Below are 19,110 nucleotides of genomic sequence, written 5' to 3'. Positions count from 1 at the left end.
TACTTCAGGCTATTAGTCCAGAGATGCAACTTAGAGATGTCTCATGATCGAGGGGTGGACTTAAGAGTGATGGTGTATTGAAAATGTGGGATCTGGGCATGACGTGAATGGTATGGAATAAGGGGTGGATAATGTCATGGTTTGAGCATGTTTTGAGGGTGTTTTTGTTCAAGGTTTTTTCCAGCCAGGGGGAGTCTGGGAGGAAGGAGAGACAGGCCACCTGACCCAGGCTAGCTAATGAGGTATTCCATACCATAGCACGTGATGCCCAGGATGCATACTGGGAAAGAGAAAGCTGGAGGGGGGGAGCTGTGGAGAAAAATGGAGGAGGGAGCACATGGTGCTTGGCCGGGCAGGGTGGAGTGAGTTATGGGTCGGTGGCTGGTGGGGTGTTGTATTCTTTTCACTTGCTGTTTGCTGTATCATTATTATTTGTAGTAGTAAATGGCAGTAGGGGTTTTGTGTTATGCCTTAGCTATTAAACCGTTCTTATCTCAATCCGTGGGGGCTACATTCTTTGGATTCTTCTTCCTAACTCTCCGGGAGTTGGGGGACTTGGTTTAAACCATGACACCAACAGACTTCAAGCTTCTTAAAGCACTTTCTTTAGCCTCTCTGAAACTTGTGCTGTACCACTGAAAAAAACAACCAACCACCAAAAGCCCAAATCAAACAAAAAGCAGCGGCACAGCTGAGGTGGTACCCACACCAGTGCCAGTTCTCCATAAGCACACCAGCTGCGAAACATTCAGCAGCTATCTCTTCCACTAAGGAGAAGACAGATTGGTGGGAGGCAGTGGTGGAAACCAGGTTTAGAATGAATGAATGAATGAATGGTTTGTTGTTCTGGCACTGGGGTAAACAGGTAGGTGGAAACCCTGGCAAGGTGGAGGGTTGTAGATGCAAGTGGTTTATACAAACTCAAGGGGAGACAAGTGCTTGCAAGAGGACCCCACTGTGTGGTGTAAGCAGATAAGCCACAAGCTTGGGCAGTCCTCTTGGCTGAAAATGGCCACTGTTGGGAAAATATTTCCCTTCACACTTGATTTTCCCTCTCACTGTATTGTTTCATTGAATCATATATGTAACACCAACAAACCACTAACAGTTCAAAGGCAAACCGGTAATAGCACAACTGAAAGCAAGGTCCAGTCATTTGCTCATTCCAATGTGGCATCTTCACCTCCTTTCCAATTCCTTGCATGCTTTGTTCTACCTCTCTAGAGATTTTTCCTTCTTCAGTTCCCACTGTCTTCTTCAACAGACTTCAGACAGCTGCATTCTTTCTTCTTTTCCCTGTACATCCTTCCAAGCAGGCACAGAATCACAGAACAGTTGAGGCAGAAGGGACCTCTCAATGGCATCTGGTCTGAACTCCACTTAGAGCCAGCTGCCCAAGACTGTGTCCAGACAACTCTTGAGTATCCTCAGGGATGGTGACTCTACAATCTCTTAAGACCCCTTAAGAGATTGTTTAAGGAGTAACCACTGCTCAGCTGGACTGCATTAACCGATTACATGCACATACCACATCGTAACACCACACACACTACTGAGCTCTGCGCAGAGCACACAGCAGCTGAGGCTTTAACAGAGAGCCGTGACAATAAGGACTTCCCCACACTTTGCCTTACTGCAGCTTCTCAAAAAGCAGCAGTTTTAAATACTCCTGGGTTCAAAAGACTGAATTTCAGTCTCTTCCTCTGTCTAAGGAAATGGACATCCTTCTCCCTCCTCAAATCACACCCTTGCCAGGAGATTATAAACTTCGGGTGAAGGCACACCTCACCCTTGATAGCACTAAAGCTCTTCATTTCACTGAGATGAATTAAAAATTAATCGAAACTTCCAGAGAAGAGCAAGAAATACACTTTGTGTTTAAGGTACTTCACTGTCAGAACACAGATCTGGTATCTACACCAAGGAATGACAAAAAGCCCTTGCAACCTGGATGGAAAGTCCATTTGGCAGGAATTCTGCTTTTATGATCAGTATCCTTAAAACAACTGTGATTGGAGAATGATGAAACATTAGTAATTAATTACTGCTGGATAAAGCCAAATCAGTTCAAATGGAACATTTCAGCTAGTTTGAAAGCTATTTGCTTTATAAATACGAATTATTTCCCCTCTCCACTTTCCCCAAAAACCACAAAATGAAACATTTGGTTAACCTGTGGAATTTTATTTGAGCAAGTTGATACAAAGCCAGAATGGTACATCAAATGACTCGAGACTAGCTGGAACAGACTCGAGCATTGTCAAATAAGGCACATATAAAAAATCTGTAAGTGTAATCCAGTGAAACTGACAGTTTAAATATACATATTCGGAGGTAGAAATAATTATAAAAATACTGACAGATCTTAAGCAGTAGCAGTTATTGAAATGATGACTACACAGGTCCCTGTTCTGAAAATCTGTAAAAGATGTTTTTTCAGCATCCAATGTTGGCACATTTGGGCCATTAATGTTCTTAAGCATTAAAAGAATACTATTGGTGTTAAAAATTTTCAACAACATGAAATAATTATAACAATAATAAGCTACAAAAAGTTATAAAAGTACGTAAGAATTAAGTTAATCAGAAATGTAGAGTCCATGGAGTAAAATATCAACTTCTTCCTCGAATTTCACAGCATATTTAGAGACCTAATGAAGCTTTTAATAGCGTGGCTATATCCGCTGGGATGGCTCCTTCTTCACCTAGGGAATAGGAACAAGGGTTAGTAGAGCTCAAAATGTTTCACACAGACAAAAGTCTAGATCCCCAAACCTGTCTGAAATCCTCTACTTGTAAAAAGTCTGTCATTGACTTGTGGGTCAAATTCAGAGGCACTGCCTGTCAAACTGCACAATCATCAGCACAAATACATCTTTCTAGTTTATTTAACATGGGGCAAAAAAAAGACTTGTCTGCATCAAAAATTCCCTCTCTTTGTCAGAATAATACATTGCAACAACCTTAATTCATTTAAGTGGACATCATTACATGCAAGAGACTTACCTGAATCTGCTGCAGTCATATCTTGTTCTAACTTCAGTTTCTGCTCGCTGATTTTGAGCATGTGTTCTTCAACAGTCCCCTTACTGATTAGCTTTATGACTTTCACTTCCCTGAAAACCACAAAATAGGATGAATCAATTTTTACAGTTTGTTTGGATTAGTGCAAAAGGGAGGCGTGCTACACCGTTGCTCAGCTCAGTTTAAAACAAGGAGGAAATGAACAAAAGGGTGATAAAAAGCTTCTGGTTTTTGTGTCTGGACCAACTGTGCTCTGCACTGCCAGAAAACTTGTTTTCTCCTGCACTCCAGCCACCGTAAGTCTGGGCTGTCACCAAAATTTCCATTAACAGACACAACTTAAACTTCCTTCTCATGCTATATTACACAAATACCAGTTATTAAAAACGTTTTATTTCTCACATCAGCTTATTCTGACAGAGGACTCTAAAACAGTTCATGACTCTTCAGAGCTTAGAAGTCTCCCAAAGAGAACAATGAGCTCTGCCAAACAGTTTCAAAAGACCTCAGATCTGCCTTGAAATAGTTGTTACCACCACAAATTTGAGGATTATAGAGAATTTGTGAGTTAGAGGACTGGAGAAAAATAAGGAGAGAATGTAAATAAAGTTTATTCTGGCCACAGTATGTGCTGAGACACAATTACCTAACTCCCACACAATCCTGAGCTGGTTTACACAAATCTCTGCTTAAAAATGACTTTTTAATCATTAAAGATTGCTCTTTTAGCTTCCTTTGAGAACTTGCCTCCAAGAAAAGTCAAGCATTAGAATTAAAATGTCTTACCTTGTCTGTCCTACCCTGTGGCATCGGTCTTCTGCTTGTTTGTCATTGTATGGGTTGCAGTCAATGTCATGAAGAATAACAACATTTGCCGAGGTCAGATTAATTCCCAATCCACCAGCTTTGGTTGACAGGAGGAATACAAATATGTCGTTATTGTTATTGAACTCATCTATTAGATGTATCCTGCAGAACACAAAAAAACATACATGAGGCCAGAGAAACCACTACACTGGCTCCAGAGTCAAAAGTACAGTAGTTAGGATGATAATCTTCTGAAAGAAAGGAGAGTAGTATTGCAAAGCAGCCCAAAAGTACAGATGTTATGCAGAAGGAAAAAGGGTACCAACAGTCCTCAGCAGTGACCAGAGAAACATACTCAGAATAATAGATCAATAACAAAGAATGAAAAGAGGGTTGGAAAAAGATTTGGATGATCACAGAACACAAAGAACAATCTGGAGGGCAAGGGAAGGCTGAAACACATGAAGCAAATGGTGAGAGGGGAGGAATTTAGCTCCAAGACTGTCTTCTGTACTATTTGCATATACAAGGGAAGTAACAGACATCAGCTGTAAGTGGGAAGTAATACCACAGCAGTAACAAAGGGTAACAACGGTTTTATGAAATGTAGAAAAGAGCATCTAAGAAACATTAAAAAGAAAAATCAGGAAGCAGCAGAAAAACAGCACACCTCAAAGAAAAGCACTGCACTACTTTTAGCTGCAAAAGACAGAGTAAATGGTTTGTCCTAGAGAAAGAAACAGGTTTGTATGTCTATTATAACAGGTATACACTATACTTCCACGGGATAGCTACAAGTGAGCTTTTGTCACAGCACACTGTACAGAAGCAAATCATACACACCATGAAGTGCTGAAGATTAAAGTTTTGAATTTTGGTAGCTGAGACTGTAACTCAACCATCTAAAACTCACTCTTCTGCCTCATCCTTACTAAGGCAATCTGAAATCAAGCATAATCCCTCATTTATATATAACCCCTTCTATAGTTAGTCACTAACTATATATATATGTATAAATTACCACTTCTATAGTTAGTCACACATCCTTCTCTTTCCTCCCCTCCCCATTCACACTTCTATGTTTTTCCCTCTCATCTTCAGCAAGAAAGTCACATACCGGTCAGAAATCTGTGTTTTTCCATCCAATCTTAAGTATCTGTGTTGCTTTTGTTTTAGGAAAACTTCTAAGATATCCAGCATCATAGTAAATTGGCTAAACAATACAACTCTGTCTCCCTGGAAACGACAAAGTGAAACAAAAGTTTTAAACCACATCAATTACAGATAACGAACTGAACAAATACTTCAGTAGTGCAAATATGTATGCATAGTTGATTTTACTTCGAATCCCTATTTTCTGAACTACAAGGCTATGCTGAAATGCAACAAGTCAGGACTAACTTTCAGTGAAGGTTTCATACCCAGTACTGCTGCTGCATTAACCCACCTTTTATCAGTGCAATTTGTTTTCTTGATACTTTGCACTTACGTGACTCAAGCAACCTAGAAATCACATGTCACATGTATAAATGACAGATCTACTCCCTCTATAAAACATCAAGAAAATATTTTCATTAAGAACTTAAATTTAAGCTATATTCCATACAGTATTGACTAGTAGCACCCTTTTGTCTGAAATAATCAAACAGATGTACAGCAAACCCTTGTGCAAATTCAGGATATTCTGAAGTACTATGGTACATGCTTATTTGTAACATAAGCCAGCCTGAATTTGTGAGTCAAAGCAGTGACCTCATCTTATCTTTACACTTGCTTAACACATGCTGATTATTTTAATGTAATACAGACTTCCTCAAATGACAAAAGGTCAAAATTAATGAGCTGTGAAAATAATGCTATCCCTATGTAGATTGAGAAGTAGTGTTAACTTGGGATGACTATTCTGAAATTTGGGAAAATGGAAAAGCTTATTTCAGCTGTCTCTAAAGGGATGTGCATAGGCAGGACTGCACATTAAAAGCTGTAAGCACTGCCTTGCAATGCTGCATATGCACTAAACCACATTGCAGTACTCCACAGAAAAGCAACTGGGTTGCATATACAACTAGCAGATGTTAATTTGACCAGTTATTTACAGCCACCCTTCAGATGGACAGAAAAAGATGTTTCAGATATCTTCAGCACCAACCTTCTCTTTAAGGTCAGAAAGAATGTGGTCCAGTGTCTCAAACTTTCCGGAATCCAAGATCAGGTCTGTGTCTAACTTGAACTTATTGATGTGAGAGAATTGCTCACAAAGTAAATGCAGCTCAAAATCCGTCATTACCGTCATATCTTCAAAGATAAGGACAGGGTCAGCATCGCAATGTGTGGGTTCCTGTTAGCAGAAAAGAAATGAAATAATGTGATACACAACCATGCAAACAGACGAGAAAAACCAAGAACACCACACAATGACATCCAGAATCTCTGAGAAAATAACCAAAACCAAACCAAAAACCAAAGTAGCACAACTAGACATGGACAAAGGCCAAGGTGTGGCTCATGCAAGCAACAGAAGATGAACTCTGCAACTCCAGGTTTATAGTGGAGGACCATTATTTTGCAATTCAGTGTTTATAAGAGCTTGCACTACCAAAAACTAAGATGTATGTATAACCTCCATAGCAATTACCTAGTTCCCATCAAGCCCTATGACCTTTCACCCCCGTATCAGACCTCTTCCCCTGATGACACATCCCCTAAAAGGGAGGTCCAATCCTTGGACAGATGGTAGAAGACATGGGAAGCCCAGCCTAAGATGTAGGGTGGGTAGAGGGATGTCATGCCTGGAAGAAAGAGGAGAAGAAAAGCCATATCTGGAGGGTACAATGGTATGAGCAGGAGTAAAAAGGGACAAAAATCCTTCACAACCCAATGGGTCACTTATTCCTTTTCCCTCAGCCTTGGCTGGCTTTATCTTAAAACAAAGCTGAAGACATTCAAAGCTAGCCGCAACTTTCTTAAAATCCCTGTTGCACATTCTGATTTTATTCTTTTTTATACTTTAGAAAGAAGCAACATTTTTGCCCAAACTCCACAGGCATTAAGTCCAGCCAAATTAAAAACAAAACAAAAAAGTCCTCACACCTTCCCTATTTCAGTTCTGTACAGCCTGGATTTCTCCCTACTGAGAAAATACTAGTAAACTCAAATGCCCACACATGAGAAGTACTTCAATTTTAAATTTTGGGATGAAAGGAAGAGGTGTTAAGGGGTTGCTAATGAAAAGAAGAGGACTGCAGTCCCATAGCTGTTCTCTCCATTCTAATATCTGACACAAAAATCTGTGCTAAGCACATACAGAGCTTGATTAGAACATTGGAGAGATGAGGAGAAATAAAAACCAGCAATAATGAATTAAGGTTTGCAAAGACACATATTTGACCAGAGGACTGACAACTTAAAAAAAAAATCAAATCTATTTAAGTTGCATTAAAAATTGTGAGAAATGAAAACCAGCTTTGGAATGTCATGATCTTACCTTGAGCATAAGCTTGGACATTTTCCTAAGCTTGTCATTCGTGTAATACTGGCGATGTAAGAGAGGGTGATTAGCCATTTTTCTAAGTTGCATCATCACGTTTCTCATATCAGACTTTCTCTCTGTTAACAAAGAAATAAGGCATATTCAGGAGAGGTACACAGATTCCTACCTGACACATCTCTACCTCTCAGAACTTTACTTGTAATAGCTGAATTTGACATTTCACCTACAACCTGAACTTATGAAAAATCCACCGCAGGGATACAGTGAGTTTATGAGTACCAAGACATTTCTACAAAGCAAGGGCTTTGTAGTCACATTTGACATTCCAGACATGGAAAAAATCCAGCAAAAGGAAACGAGACTGTCACATACCATTACTCTGAATATTTTTCTTCAAATTTTTTAGGAAATCACAGTATAGTTGTTCCTGTTTCTCGGACATGGCACACAATTCAGTGAATTCTTTTTTGGGAGGTAGTTGTTTAAGGACCTGACAAAATAAAAGCATACCAGGTAAAAAACAGTACCGTAGACAACAGTCAGTAATTCTGCACTTACAAGTCTGCTTTTAAGTTACTCTGTTCATTCTCCCCATCCCAACTCCTTTAATTGGCTGCAACTTCACTGAGTCAGCAGTTTGACTTATTCAGAACTTGATGTGGATTATACATCACACCAACCAGCCCCCAACAAGTAACATGACCAGCACATTCTAAAACTGCATGAAATAATAATACATGCAATACCTGGAACTTACTCTGCTAATCAGAGATATTCTCTTCAAACTACCGACTACTGAAGCATGCATATACACAGAAACACTTTTCAGGTCACTATTCAGTTTCCCTTTCTTTTATACATGTAATTCTAAATAGAAGAATCCAAAAAGGTTTTGGATTTTAGAATGAAAAAAGAAATAATTTGATGATAGAAAAGTAATTTGTAACATACATTTCTAGTCATACATACATACAACTACATATAGGCACATTCACTACCTTAATCCTTTCAGTTAAAACAAAATGTCATTACTATGAAGTCACAAATATTTTTGTGGTTAATGTGGAGGGTTTCTCACTTCTCAGCGTGCCAAATCATCTTTCAGTGGTCTTTCCCAACTAGAATTCTTAACTGTAGACAGCAAAGAAGTATCAAAACTCAAAGCTGCAGCAGGTCACATTTTTTCTTGCAAACTCATGAAAAATGAGCTCAAGTTTCTTATTCTCCCTAGATAAAAAGCTAAAACTAGCACTGACAAAATTTGACCCTAAATTTTATCATTAGCCTCAAAGATTTTTGATAACATGAAACCATTATTTTAAAGATAAAACATTACCTCATCTTTTACTCTTCTCAAGATGAACGGTTTTATTATCCGTTTTGCATGTGCAATCCTCTCTTTTTCATATGTGGTTTGTTCTTCAGCATTCTTAAGGAAAACATTGCAAGAATTTAATTAGAGTGTGACGTTTTCAGCTGTCACAACACTACCTTAACTATTCTAACTCATTGAAAAACCCAGCCAGAACAGACGGATCTAACAGGACCATTAGGATTCTGAGATGCCCTGTTGTATAGAACATTATTCTTTTATAGAGTTCATTTCATTGCTTCATGTTCTAGATTGTTATCATCACATTACCCATTTCCGTAAGATACCAGTATAACATGAGTTACACAACAAGAGCAGTGTTCTAGCAAAAAAAAAAAAAAAAAAGAAAAAGTTATTTTCAAGGGAAGAATATACACTACTTACTGTTTTTGAAGAGAACATCCTTCGGATTTCAGCTGTGCTACTGCTGAACATATGTGGCATGACAAAATTCAAGAGGGACATCAATTCCAGCAGATTATTCTGAACCGGAGTCCCAGTCAGCAGTAAGCGATGCTGTGCCTGTTTATTTAAAGTGGAAAACAGCAGTGAGAAACAGCAGTTGAACAGCTTAAATATTAATACTGGCAGAAACAACACAGCTATGGAGAAGTGATAAAAAGAGCTTGGTTTATATTATAGCTATTTAAACTCAATAAATATTTAAGTCTCATGCAATAATTTCTTGGTTAAAACAAAAAAGCTATTTACAGATCCGTGGGTAATTGAGCACATATCAGTTTCAGACTACTCAAGAGTCTAATCCGTATTTAAGAAAAGCCTTCCTAGGTTTCTTAGGATTTTTCTTGTTTGGCTTGTTTATTGGTTTGCTTTTTTTTTTAAGTAACTGGCTAATTATTACTCGTACATCATATTTCTTCCTATGTCATACATTACTTATGCACTAGTTTTGAATTGCAAGCATGAGCAATAGTTTAATTGCTTAAGGATCAGCTTCTTAAAAAGGCTTTTGATGAAAATATGATCTTGAAAAGCAAGTTGTAAGTAGGTGATCATATGTATATTATTATTATACAGATACTAACATGTTAAATCACAGTAAGTGGAGAAAGAGCTATACTCATGTTTGCTCTTTTTCAAAATGCTGACTCAGGCCACAAGCTACAAGAAAAAATTATTTTACAACTACCTTTTCCTGCAGTCCAACCACAGTAGGTCCTTAAATACTACAGTGTTTCAGCACAAGTCACCAGAATAGCATTTTTGCCATCTTTAGTTTACTTTTACAGTGAGATAAAACTGGGAAATCGCTCAACACTGAAACTGAACTGTCACTGTATTGACACTATAGGGAATTTAGTACATTTCTTTGGGAGCCTGTCTCCCTGAAAGAGTTCACAACTATCTTGGGTTCAGCTATCTGAACCCAGAACAAGACCACAGAATCCACTCTTGAGACCACATCAACACATATCCGCTTGCATACTGCAGTTTCTGGAACATTATGTGGATATGAACTTTACAGTTAATACTCATTTTGCCCCAGCCTGTAAACACAAAACAGAAAAAATAGCAGTTGTTCCCCCTAACCCAACAATAATTAAACCTCTTACATTAATTGTCATAAGGTGCTGGTAGCGTGCAGAGCTCATGTTCTTGAGCATATGACCTTCATCAAAAATTGCATAGTAAAGTTTCAATCTGCGAAACAGTCCTCTATCATCTGAGCTGCTAATGGCACAGTTGTAACTGTCAGAGAAAGACATCATAAAAGATACATTAAATCTAAGTTTAACATGGACATACTGTTATGATAATTAAATCAGAAACTCTAAAATTGTGAAGAGTTATGGAGAGAATACAAGAAGGGCAGTAAGTAAAACTGCCTAGAAGTAACCAATCATAACACAGTTTACTACTGGCAAATTTACTCTATGAGCCAGTACTCTCAGTAACACTTTCCCTCAAACTGTGCAAATCTATTACACAGTAATATGTTATCTATCCATATGTCTCGAGAGATAGTACCTAAAGCCTCTACTGCATAGGATCTCTCACACATTAATATAATCCTAGTTACCTCTGAAAACAAAAATAAGTTCCTTTCCCATACCTAACTCCTAATATTGTTTGTTGTCTTGCCCACTAGAGGTCAGTAGGAGCTAACTAAATCTCATTCGCTATTTAATTGCTGTACTTACGTAGTTATAATCACATTAAAATCGACCATTTTATGAATTATTTCCCCTCTGAGACGTTTCCTATCTTCTTGGGATCCTATAAAAAAACAAAGTATCAAATGGGTACAATTACATATATTTATATACATAAAAAAATTAGGACAGTGTGAAGAAACACATTCAGCAATAAATACATGTATTTAAAGAACTGTCTTAAAACAATGCTTCCATGAGCAATTCATCTTTTCTTAGGGTGACCAAGAAAGCAACTGTATTTTTGGATTCATTTCTAAATTGGATTCCTCACCATAGTAAAGAAGGACTTTCAGATCAGGACACCACAGATTAACTTCTTTTGTCCAGTTATCTGTAAAACACCATTAAAATAAACAGAAAACAATTTATACTTTATTATGACTTACATAACTTCAGATCCACCTCAGCATTAAACCAAACATCTGATTTTAAAGCAAATCCCTTTAAATTCTACTGAAGGTCAAGAAACTTTCTGTCTCAATGCTGGAAAAACTGGTGATATTTAGGGAAATTAAACAACCCACAACAGGGCCTTAAGTAACTTTAGCTTAACCAGCTTGCACTTTAAAGTCCTACAGAAACAGACTCTGCATGGTCTGTAACCACCATGTAAAAATAACACAACACTTAGCTTTTCAGCTCGATTTCTTCCCTAGACAGCTAATTGCTCAGAGGGCAAATCACTTCATTTGTTGGTACTCACACCCGGAAGTGTTTCATCAGGAGAAACAGTGCCTCTGGGAATAGGCAAGGAAGCTTGACAGCCCAACCCAGCTCCAGGTGTGCAGTCAGCAGAGCGGCCACCCCTGATGTTACCATGCCCAAGGGGAAGCTGCTTGACAGCCAACACAAGTGCTGACCCAAAAATACATCAGGAGGGAGTCTCTGCTAAATGCCACTTCGCTCAGACTGGGGCTGAGGAGACACCTCCAAGGAAGTGTCAGGAAAGCTCAGGGAGATGGGACTTCCCAGGCATTCCCAAGATGGATGGCTTAAGCCAACCTGCCACTACTATTCATGAGCCTCTACAATTCACTTCTGAAAAGCACCTTCATTTACACATTTATGTACACCTCAGGTTTTAAGTAACACACATTTTTAAGAGTTATTTTAAAAAACAGATTTTAGTGGATTTTAAAAGCATACTGAAAATGGCAATTTCAAACTGACACTGAAACAATAAAGTTTTTCTATGTGTTAAGAGGAATTTTTGAAGTCCAAATAAGTATTTTCTATGAAAAACAGCATTTTCTGTCTAAATTAAACTTGCCACTTTGTCCTTTCTATAATCATTGAACTAAAACAAGTTAAATTCCATACAGAACTAGTTTCTCCAAACTCATCAGCTTTTCTGACACATTTTATTCTATCATATTCTGTCTGCTTTTGACTGATGCCACTGAACAATTAAAATACATATCTAAAACACAGCCTCACCAGTTTAGGATATTGATCTGTTTTGACACATTCTGAAGAAAAAAGACACTGAATGTCTCAAATGCCATGAAACCTAATCCTAAGCACAGCCTGAAGACTAGGAATTTCAGCCAACATTCAGTGACTAAAAAGACTACTTTGCTAAGAGACAAATTTCAACAAGTAGGTTGACTGTTTTTGTGAAGCATACATGCCACATTGAAAAAATTCCATGTTAGTCTTAATTAATTCAGAACAAGCATGTCTTCAGTATGGTTTGCATTCCTGTTGGAGTTACTTAAGGAGCTGAGTAACACCATAAGAAAATCAAGTTTTCCTTTACAAAATAACCTTTGTTTCAGTCTGTCCATGATTTTTTACTTTTTAAACAAACAAGCTATTTTGAAGCTTGTAACTTACCTAATGTTGAAACCGGCACAACAATCAAATGCGGACCCGTACTGCCCTTCTGGTAAAGATAAGCTAGAAATGCAATAGCTTGAATTGTCTTTCCTAAGCCCTAAGAGGAAACAAATCCATTTAAACAAAATTTACAATCTGTAGAACATAATAGTGTTTTGTGCTCAGAAGACAATTACAGTGTAGTCAATGTTAACTAGAGATTACAAATCTGCACAGAAAAATTGTTCTGTTTAGCCACATTGTGTTAAAAAGACAATTGCTTCTTAAGTACAATTGCAGTCAAACTCAGTTATCTTTTCAGCTCAGCATTTGAGCATCAGAGATTCATTTTTTCCATTGATGAAGTTTTTTATTTTATTCAAGTTCATACCTCAAATCTTCTTAAAAAAAAATTACTTTCCTGAAATGGTGCTGCAAACAAATGATCACTTGGAAACTAATTGTTTTTTCCTATCTGAGCCAGTTGTACAAAGGCTATTCCAGCTATTTCTAAAGTGGAATCTAGCACGGAAATGGAATTCAAGATAAGCTTATGTTTCTGTCAGTACTCACTTTTCTGTCTTCCATATTACGGATTTAAAAATTTACCTCATCTACCACAAAACAGATACATAAGGTAGTTCTTACAAATACAAAACATATGGAAGTTGAGAAACAATGCCTAAATCTTAGTGAAGCAAACCCATCCATTTATTTGTGGTTCTTCACAAGATGAACAAAAGCCAGGATTAAAAGCAACTGCCAACACAACTAGCAGCTGCTTTACCAGGTTTGTTCTGCTATACAATTACTGGTGGCATCAGCACCAAACAAAACCTCAAACCTATAATCTTTTTTATTTCAAAACTTCTAGGGAGTATAATGACAAGAGATTGCTGAAATGCTGAAGAAGCAAGAAACCATTTCTACCTTTTTTTCCCCTGTATTGTTAACTATGTGTTTTGAAACTGATGGAGAAGTGTAGAAGTTAGAGGCTCACTACAACTAAATGCTGGACAAGTAGAGTGAGTTGTATTTATGGGCAAGGAGCTATTGGAATCAGTGGATTTGAGGATAACCTATTGCAGTAGAAACTATTTCCACTGCATCAGAAGGCACTGTGCATCTTGTACTTCCTAGTGCTCAGGCTACCTTTGACTTTCAAATTGAAAGTAAGAGCTCAGCAGCTTTTAAACATTTGGAGAAACTGTTTGCAATTTAAGCTATATTAGCTAAACAAGTTACTTAGAATCTGTTTGGGGTTTCCAGGAAATTAAAGAATTCAACAAACTAATTTTTGCAGTTTTCAACGATTCTTAAATAAGGTGTACACTTACCATTTCATCAGCCAATATGCCATTCAATCTGTGTTTATGCAGTAGTGCTAGCCAGTTAAAACCAACCTTCTGATATGGCTTGAGAACAAAACTGTTAAAAGATGGTGACATATTAAGCTTGATTTCTTATTTGTTTCTCCACGAAACACAACTTTACACTTCTGTTAATCACAGAATAGTAATATTGCCTATATTTTAATTCACTCTAGATCTCCTCATGTAGTGAAAACCACAAACTTTAATCAGTCACCTGAATACCAAAGAGTATCTCTGATCCTTGTAAGCAGTTTATCTGAATTTTCAACACCTTAAATTATCAAAATTAATGTTACAATACATACCTTTCTTCAAAAATCAGTGATCCATGACCAGTTAAAACCAGTTACACAACTGGTAATTTTTAAAATACACACAAAAAAAATATGCAGCATTTAGTAGCTGCATCACTAAATTTGCTCTGTTATACAATTACTAGTGGTGTTGGAACCAAACACAACCTACAAAACGTACTCAACAGCAAGTCACCTAGTTCATCATTTTTTGCCAAAGATGCAGTAGCACTAATAAGCTCCCTCCAAACAGTTCTGTCTTCCTCTCAGATTTCATTTTGACCCAGCTGAAAATCCTTTTGCTATTTATCACTAACAGCCTCCAAGCCTAATGTAGGCTGCTACTCCAGCCATTCCCACTTCATCCCTATGCTTCCCAACCCTTAGGATAATGTTCCCCCACCATATCCACCTCCATTCCTCCTAAGCACTTCATTCCCAATATTCATTTGAAAAAACTTACAAATTTACCTCTCTAAAATAAATCCTTTCCCCTATTACATCCCTGGTGCCTGTCCCACTGGATACAGCGTTCCAGATAATTTTGTACATCTGAACTTCCTCACCGATGTCTTAAGCCCAGCTGATAAACTTTTCCCCCGTTATAAAAGCAATATTTTTTTGGTCTTTGCTTTGTAGTAAGTTGACAAATCATGATCCCATCACTCAAAGTTGGCTTATACATTCACAAAAAACTGGAGCAAGTAAAACAAGGTATTGAGCACTGTTCTAAAACCTCACCAGCTTTCCTGATACACTTAAATACATCTGTTACACTTAAATACATCTCAAGTCTTGCACATCACTGTCTAGCTCACTGAGAGATGCTAAGTGTCAAACATTTGCAACTCTACTTTCAGAGACCGCAGTTTTGAAAAATCCCAGTCTTCACAAGTATACCTTATTACCTGACATCCTTGCAAGAATAAAAAAGGAAAGATACCTCTTATTCAGAATGGAAGGTTGAGGAATGTTCCAACTGCATGCTCCATCTACAGTAAGTCTGGTTATTTGTTTTGTCAGTTTCCTTGAAATGTCTTCACATTTATTCATGAGCTTTAGAACCACGTCCCTCTCCTTCAGCAGCGTTTTGCAGTTCCACACTATGTCTTCAGTCAAACCAGTTGTCTTAGTCATTTTTGCAAGCTGCAAAATAAAAACAATAAAGAAACAGATACTATGAACTCTGATCACAGCAACAAACGTGCTACAGTGAAAATCCACAGCCACTGCAGCAGCAGGTAATTCAGGACAGTGATGGCACCCTGATCTCCTCTCAAAACTTCAAATACTCCTTACACACATGTTCCCACCTTGATCAAGGCTAACTTCCTCTGTTGCTCTGTACTCTCAGTCTCCCAAGACCAGAGGCAGCTCACTTGTGCTTTCTAGAGTATGTATATAATCTAGCATCAACTTTTATTTTCTTTTAAATAGTATCTCCATGTCACAATCCTTCCTATATCAATCATGAACACACGCTTTCTTCAAGAACTCCCAGCTTCTTAGTTGTTATGAGAATTGCTACTTGCAAGTCTCATTCTCACAACCTGGTGCCAAATACTGACCTACCATGTGACACTGCATCTTTAATTAATACTTAAATGTACCTTTTTTCCCCCATTTCAATTATAAAGCCTTATTAATTTGACAGAGAAGCCTTACTTCTACCACTTGTTTCCTCAAGGCCATACTACTTTGTATTTTCTTCCCGTAAACTTCATTATCTTCACTACAATATGGATATTCTATGTTTTTAGAGCCAGGCACCCTGAAGTTGTGCCAAAACACAGTCTCCAGGTCCACCAGCTTCTCCTTGATTCCATGTAGGGCTGTCTGCAGGAAGTGTAAAACCTTCTAATAAATTTAGTCCTGCAGTAACTATGGTCATATTTGTAATTACAGTATTTACATGCATATTTATGCATAAAGTTATTTCACTGTAAAGAACAGACATCTTCCTTATTAATGGTTTTAAAGAATTGAAGAATAGCAGGTCCTTTGGATTCACCATTCTTTGTTAAAACAGAAGTAACTTCCACACAGATTTTTCTGAAATTTAAATCAGGGATGTGTTAAATTTTAGCACAAACATCACAGGTGCATATCCCCTAGAATTCTTTCCTTTAAAAACCTACACATGTTAAGTAACTGATCAATTTTGCCATATTGCAGAGTAAAAGCAGAGGGAGAGTATAAAAAACATAATGAAATGGTGCCCTCTACTGAAAGCCTCCAGTTACAGTTTTGGGGTTTTCTTTATTTTGTGGTTTTGTTCCATTTTAAAGAAAACCCAGAAGTTTACCAACACTCATAGATTAAATCAGGCCAAGGTACATGTGTCAACACTCACAATGAAGTGTTCTAGATAAACACCTCTATTTAGATATAACAGAGACATAAAAAAACATGATTTTTAATAGGTTATTAAAAAATTTCAACATTTGTTTTGATGCCTAAAGCTTTTGTTGGCATGAATATAAATCCTGTAATCTATAAATGAAGGTGTGGAGAACAAAGCCATCTGTTATGACAGAAATTGTATTGTTTCATGTCAGCACAATAACATTAGCCTCAAAGTTAAAACAAGAAAAACTTCAGCCAATGGTTTAGATGTCAAACACACAATGTTTTCCTGTCATGCAGAACACAGCAATGAGACCATCACAGACAACTGAACCCATGGACTTCCACAGCGTGTATTATGGAAGGTCCAGTGGAGCTCAGAGCTGCAGCACTGCTCCTCAGTGTAATACCACCATGCCAGCAGACCCTGCTCAGGCTCACTTTACACCACTTTAAGGCAATTTTTTTTATTCCACTTTACTCCCTAAGGGTGAAAGTCAGCCTCAACCAACAAACTCTAACTCCACTTCAAGCAGCCTCCATTTCTAACCCGATGCATGTGCTGCTTCCCTTTGGTTTGCTTTGGTGAGAAGTGCTTTTGGATTTCCTGTTAGTTCAGTTTTCAAAGCAGTTTGCACATTTGCAGCCAAACAAAATGAGATGATAAAAAAGCCAAAGCTACTTTCCCTTGAGTTTCTATCTCCTCACTCTTACACTATTGCAGTATACAGAATATGATGGACAAGTCCAACTTAAAAAGGTTGTCTACAATAAAAAAAGCCATTTTAATTTATGTATTCCTGGAATAAGATGTCTAATTTCCATATATGCTGAGAGCCTTACAATCATTCTCAATTCTAATAATGCATAAGTGGAACCAACTTCTAGTGCTTTACACTGTATTATAAAATACACCATTACAGTAAAAAGAAACCTTAAAAAAAGCCAATTTGTTTAATGCTGAAACTGAATCAGCTCCTCCATTATTCACCACACTTTTTAATTAGTAGGAAAAACACTGGGTCACTGAGCTACTAAATCTTTACAGACAATTAAATCCATACAGATACAAAACGTCTGCTAAAATCTGCTGCAAACTGCTTCTACTCTGGGCAAGTATTCACAGTACTATATAAATATGTGGTTGCTGACAGCAGGAATCTTTATGAAAGGCAAATTTTGAACACGAACAGGCCCATGCAGCTTTTTTTTTCCATTACATATTTTACACAGAAAAGGAGAACAGCCCTGTAGCAAATATTTCTGCAAAGACTTAAGCTCAGGCAAAATCCAACAAGTTTTAGAAAGTAATAGCCACATGACAGATGTTCTGTGAGAAGCCAAGGGCTTGGGGCAAAACGGATTTCTTTTGCCGCATACCTGCACCTTGTTATTTTTTTTGCATCTATCCTCCTCTTGCCTCCCCCCTTGCCACACAACATACCAAGATCATTTTGTTTTCCTTAAAATCTGTCTAGTATAATTTACTATTTTGTGGAAAAACATTTCACACACAGAATAATAAATGTTATTGTTTTACCCATACTGAAAAAATTCCGTTTTGCTCTGGAAAAAATACAAGCAAATCTTGCATACATCAGCACGAGAGGTTTCGGAACACAAAGTGGTAACAAAGCATATCAATTACTCTGTAAGATGGCCTATGCACAGTTACTGCTTTAAAATCCAAAGCATTAATAAATTAAACCAAGAAAATCTGCTGTAATGCATGTCAAAAGTTTTTACCAATGTTGCTCTTACCGGGATCTGATGGCTGGCACTTAACTTAAGTTTCATGAAATGTAAAGGCAAGAAACAAACCATGGGAAACATGTGAAAGTAACATCCCTACGACAGTAGGTAATTTACTTACCAAGAGATATCATTTTTCCCTCTGCTGTCGATTAGCCTTCTGATGCTTTACCTTGTATTAACAAAATCACAGCAGCTTGCTCCGCTAAAAATGGCTGCATTGCTCAGCTAGCAAAATCATGCTAGAGACTAAGCTGTAGTAGATTAAAGAAAAAATGACCCAAACACCCTCTGCCCCCAAAAACGACTGTTTATGCAACTGAAAATATTCATGCTGGGCACCTTCAATCCATCATGGAGCTACTCTGGAAGCTGCTGCTGTTGCTGTTCAGGTATCTGCAGTAAAGGTCCTTGCCACATTCTTGCCTCCTGCATAGGTTTTCAGCTCTAAGAGCTCAGGAGAAACTAGCAAACACCTCCTTTCCAAGTGAAAGCTCTAATTTCTTCTTCTGCAGTGAAATCAACCAACTTTCTATGCAACAGAGTGAGTGGCAGTAAAGTCAGCCAATCAGCTTGAGTTTTTCCAGAAAAATCACCCTTAATTCATTCAAAATCAGGTCATATGACACTATTTGAAATGCTATTGGCTTAGGAGGAA

At 37.7% G+C, this 19,110-nt stretch overlaps 1 protein-coding gene across 2 annotated transcripts; it reads right to left on the bottom strand.

Moving 5' to 3' along the window:
* Nucleotides 1-2,274: 2,274 nt before the first annotated feature.
* LOC117438647 (SWI/SNF-related matrix-associated actin-dependent regulator of chromatin subfamily A containing DEAD/H box 1-like) lies at nucleotides 2,275-18,859 on the bottom strand. Of its 2 annotated transcripts, none has more exons than XM_034074083.1 (16): nucleotides 18,795-18,859; nucleotides 15,298-15,500; nucleotides 14,026-14,116; nucleotides 12,707-12,806; nucleotides 11,142-11,201; nucleotides 10,856-10,931; nucleotides 10,268-10,403; nucleotides 9,078-9,215; nucleotides 8,658-8,750; nucleotides 7,694-7,811; nucleotides 7,316-7,437; nucleotides 5,981-6,169; nucleotides 4,949-5,067; nucleotides 3,811-3,993; nucleotides 3,007-3,116; nucleotides 2,275-2,705 (listed from the first exon to the last, which is right to left on the bottom strand). In XM_034074083.1, the coding sequence occupies exons 2-16, from the start codon at nucleotides 15,489-15,491 to the stop codon at nucleotides 2,644-2,646; spliced, it is 1,791 nt and encodes a 596-aa protein (XP_033929974.1). In that variant the 5' UTR covers nucleotides 15,492-15,500; nucleotides 18,795-18,859; the 3' UTR covers nucleotides 2,275-2,643. The 2 variants fall into 2 exon arrangements, with proteins under 2 accessions (XP_033929974.1, XP_033929973.1); XM_034074082.1 differs by lacking the exon at nucleotides 18,795-18,859 and adding an exon at nucleotides 18,574-18,720.
* Between the last annotated feature and the right edge of the window lie 251 nt (nucleotides 18,860-19,110).

The sequence above is a fragment of the Melopsittacus undulatus genome, unplaced genomic scaffold (genome assembly GCF_012275295.1).
Source record: "Melopsittacus undulatus isolate bMelUnd1 unplaced genomic scaffold, bMelUnd1.mat.Z mat_scaffold_541_arrow_ctg1, whole genome shotgun sequence".
NCBI lineage: Eukaryota > Metazoa > Chordata > Aves > Psittaciformes > Psittaculidae > Melopsittacus > Melopsittacus undulatus.
Note: the sequence above shows the minus strand (reverse complement) of the source record. Positions and strands in the feature narration are given on the sequence as shown.

Coding starts and splice junctions, on each gene's coding strand:
- LOC117438647 (XM_034074083.1), bottom strand. CDS start 15,491: ATGACTAAGACAACTGGTTTGACTGAAGACATAGTGTGGAACTGCAAA. Junction 12,807..14,025: donor GCATATTGGCTGATGAAATG/GTAAGTGTACAC, acceptor GTTTCCTCTTAG/GGCTTAGGAAAGACAATTCA. Junction 6,170..7,315: donor TGTCCAAGCTTATGCTCAAG/GTAAGATCATGA, acceptor TTCTGCTAACAG/GAACCCACACATTGCGATGC.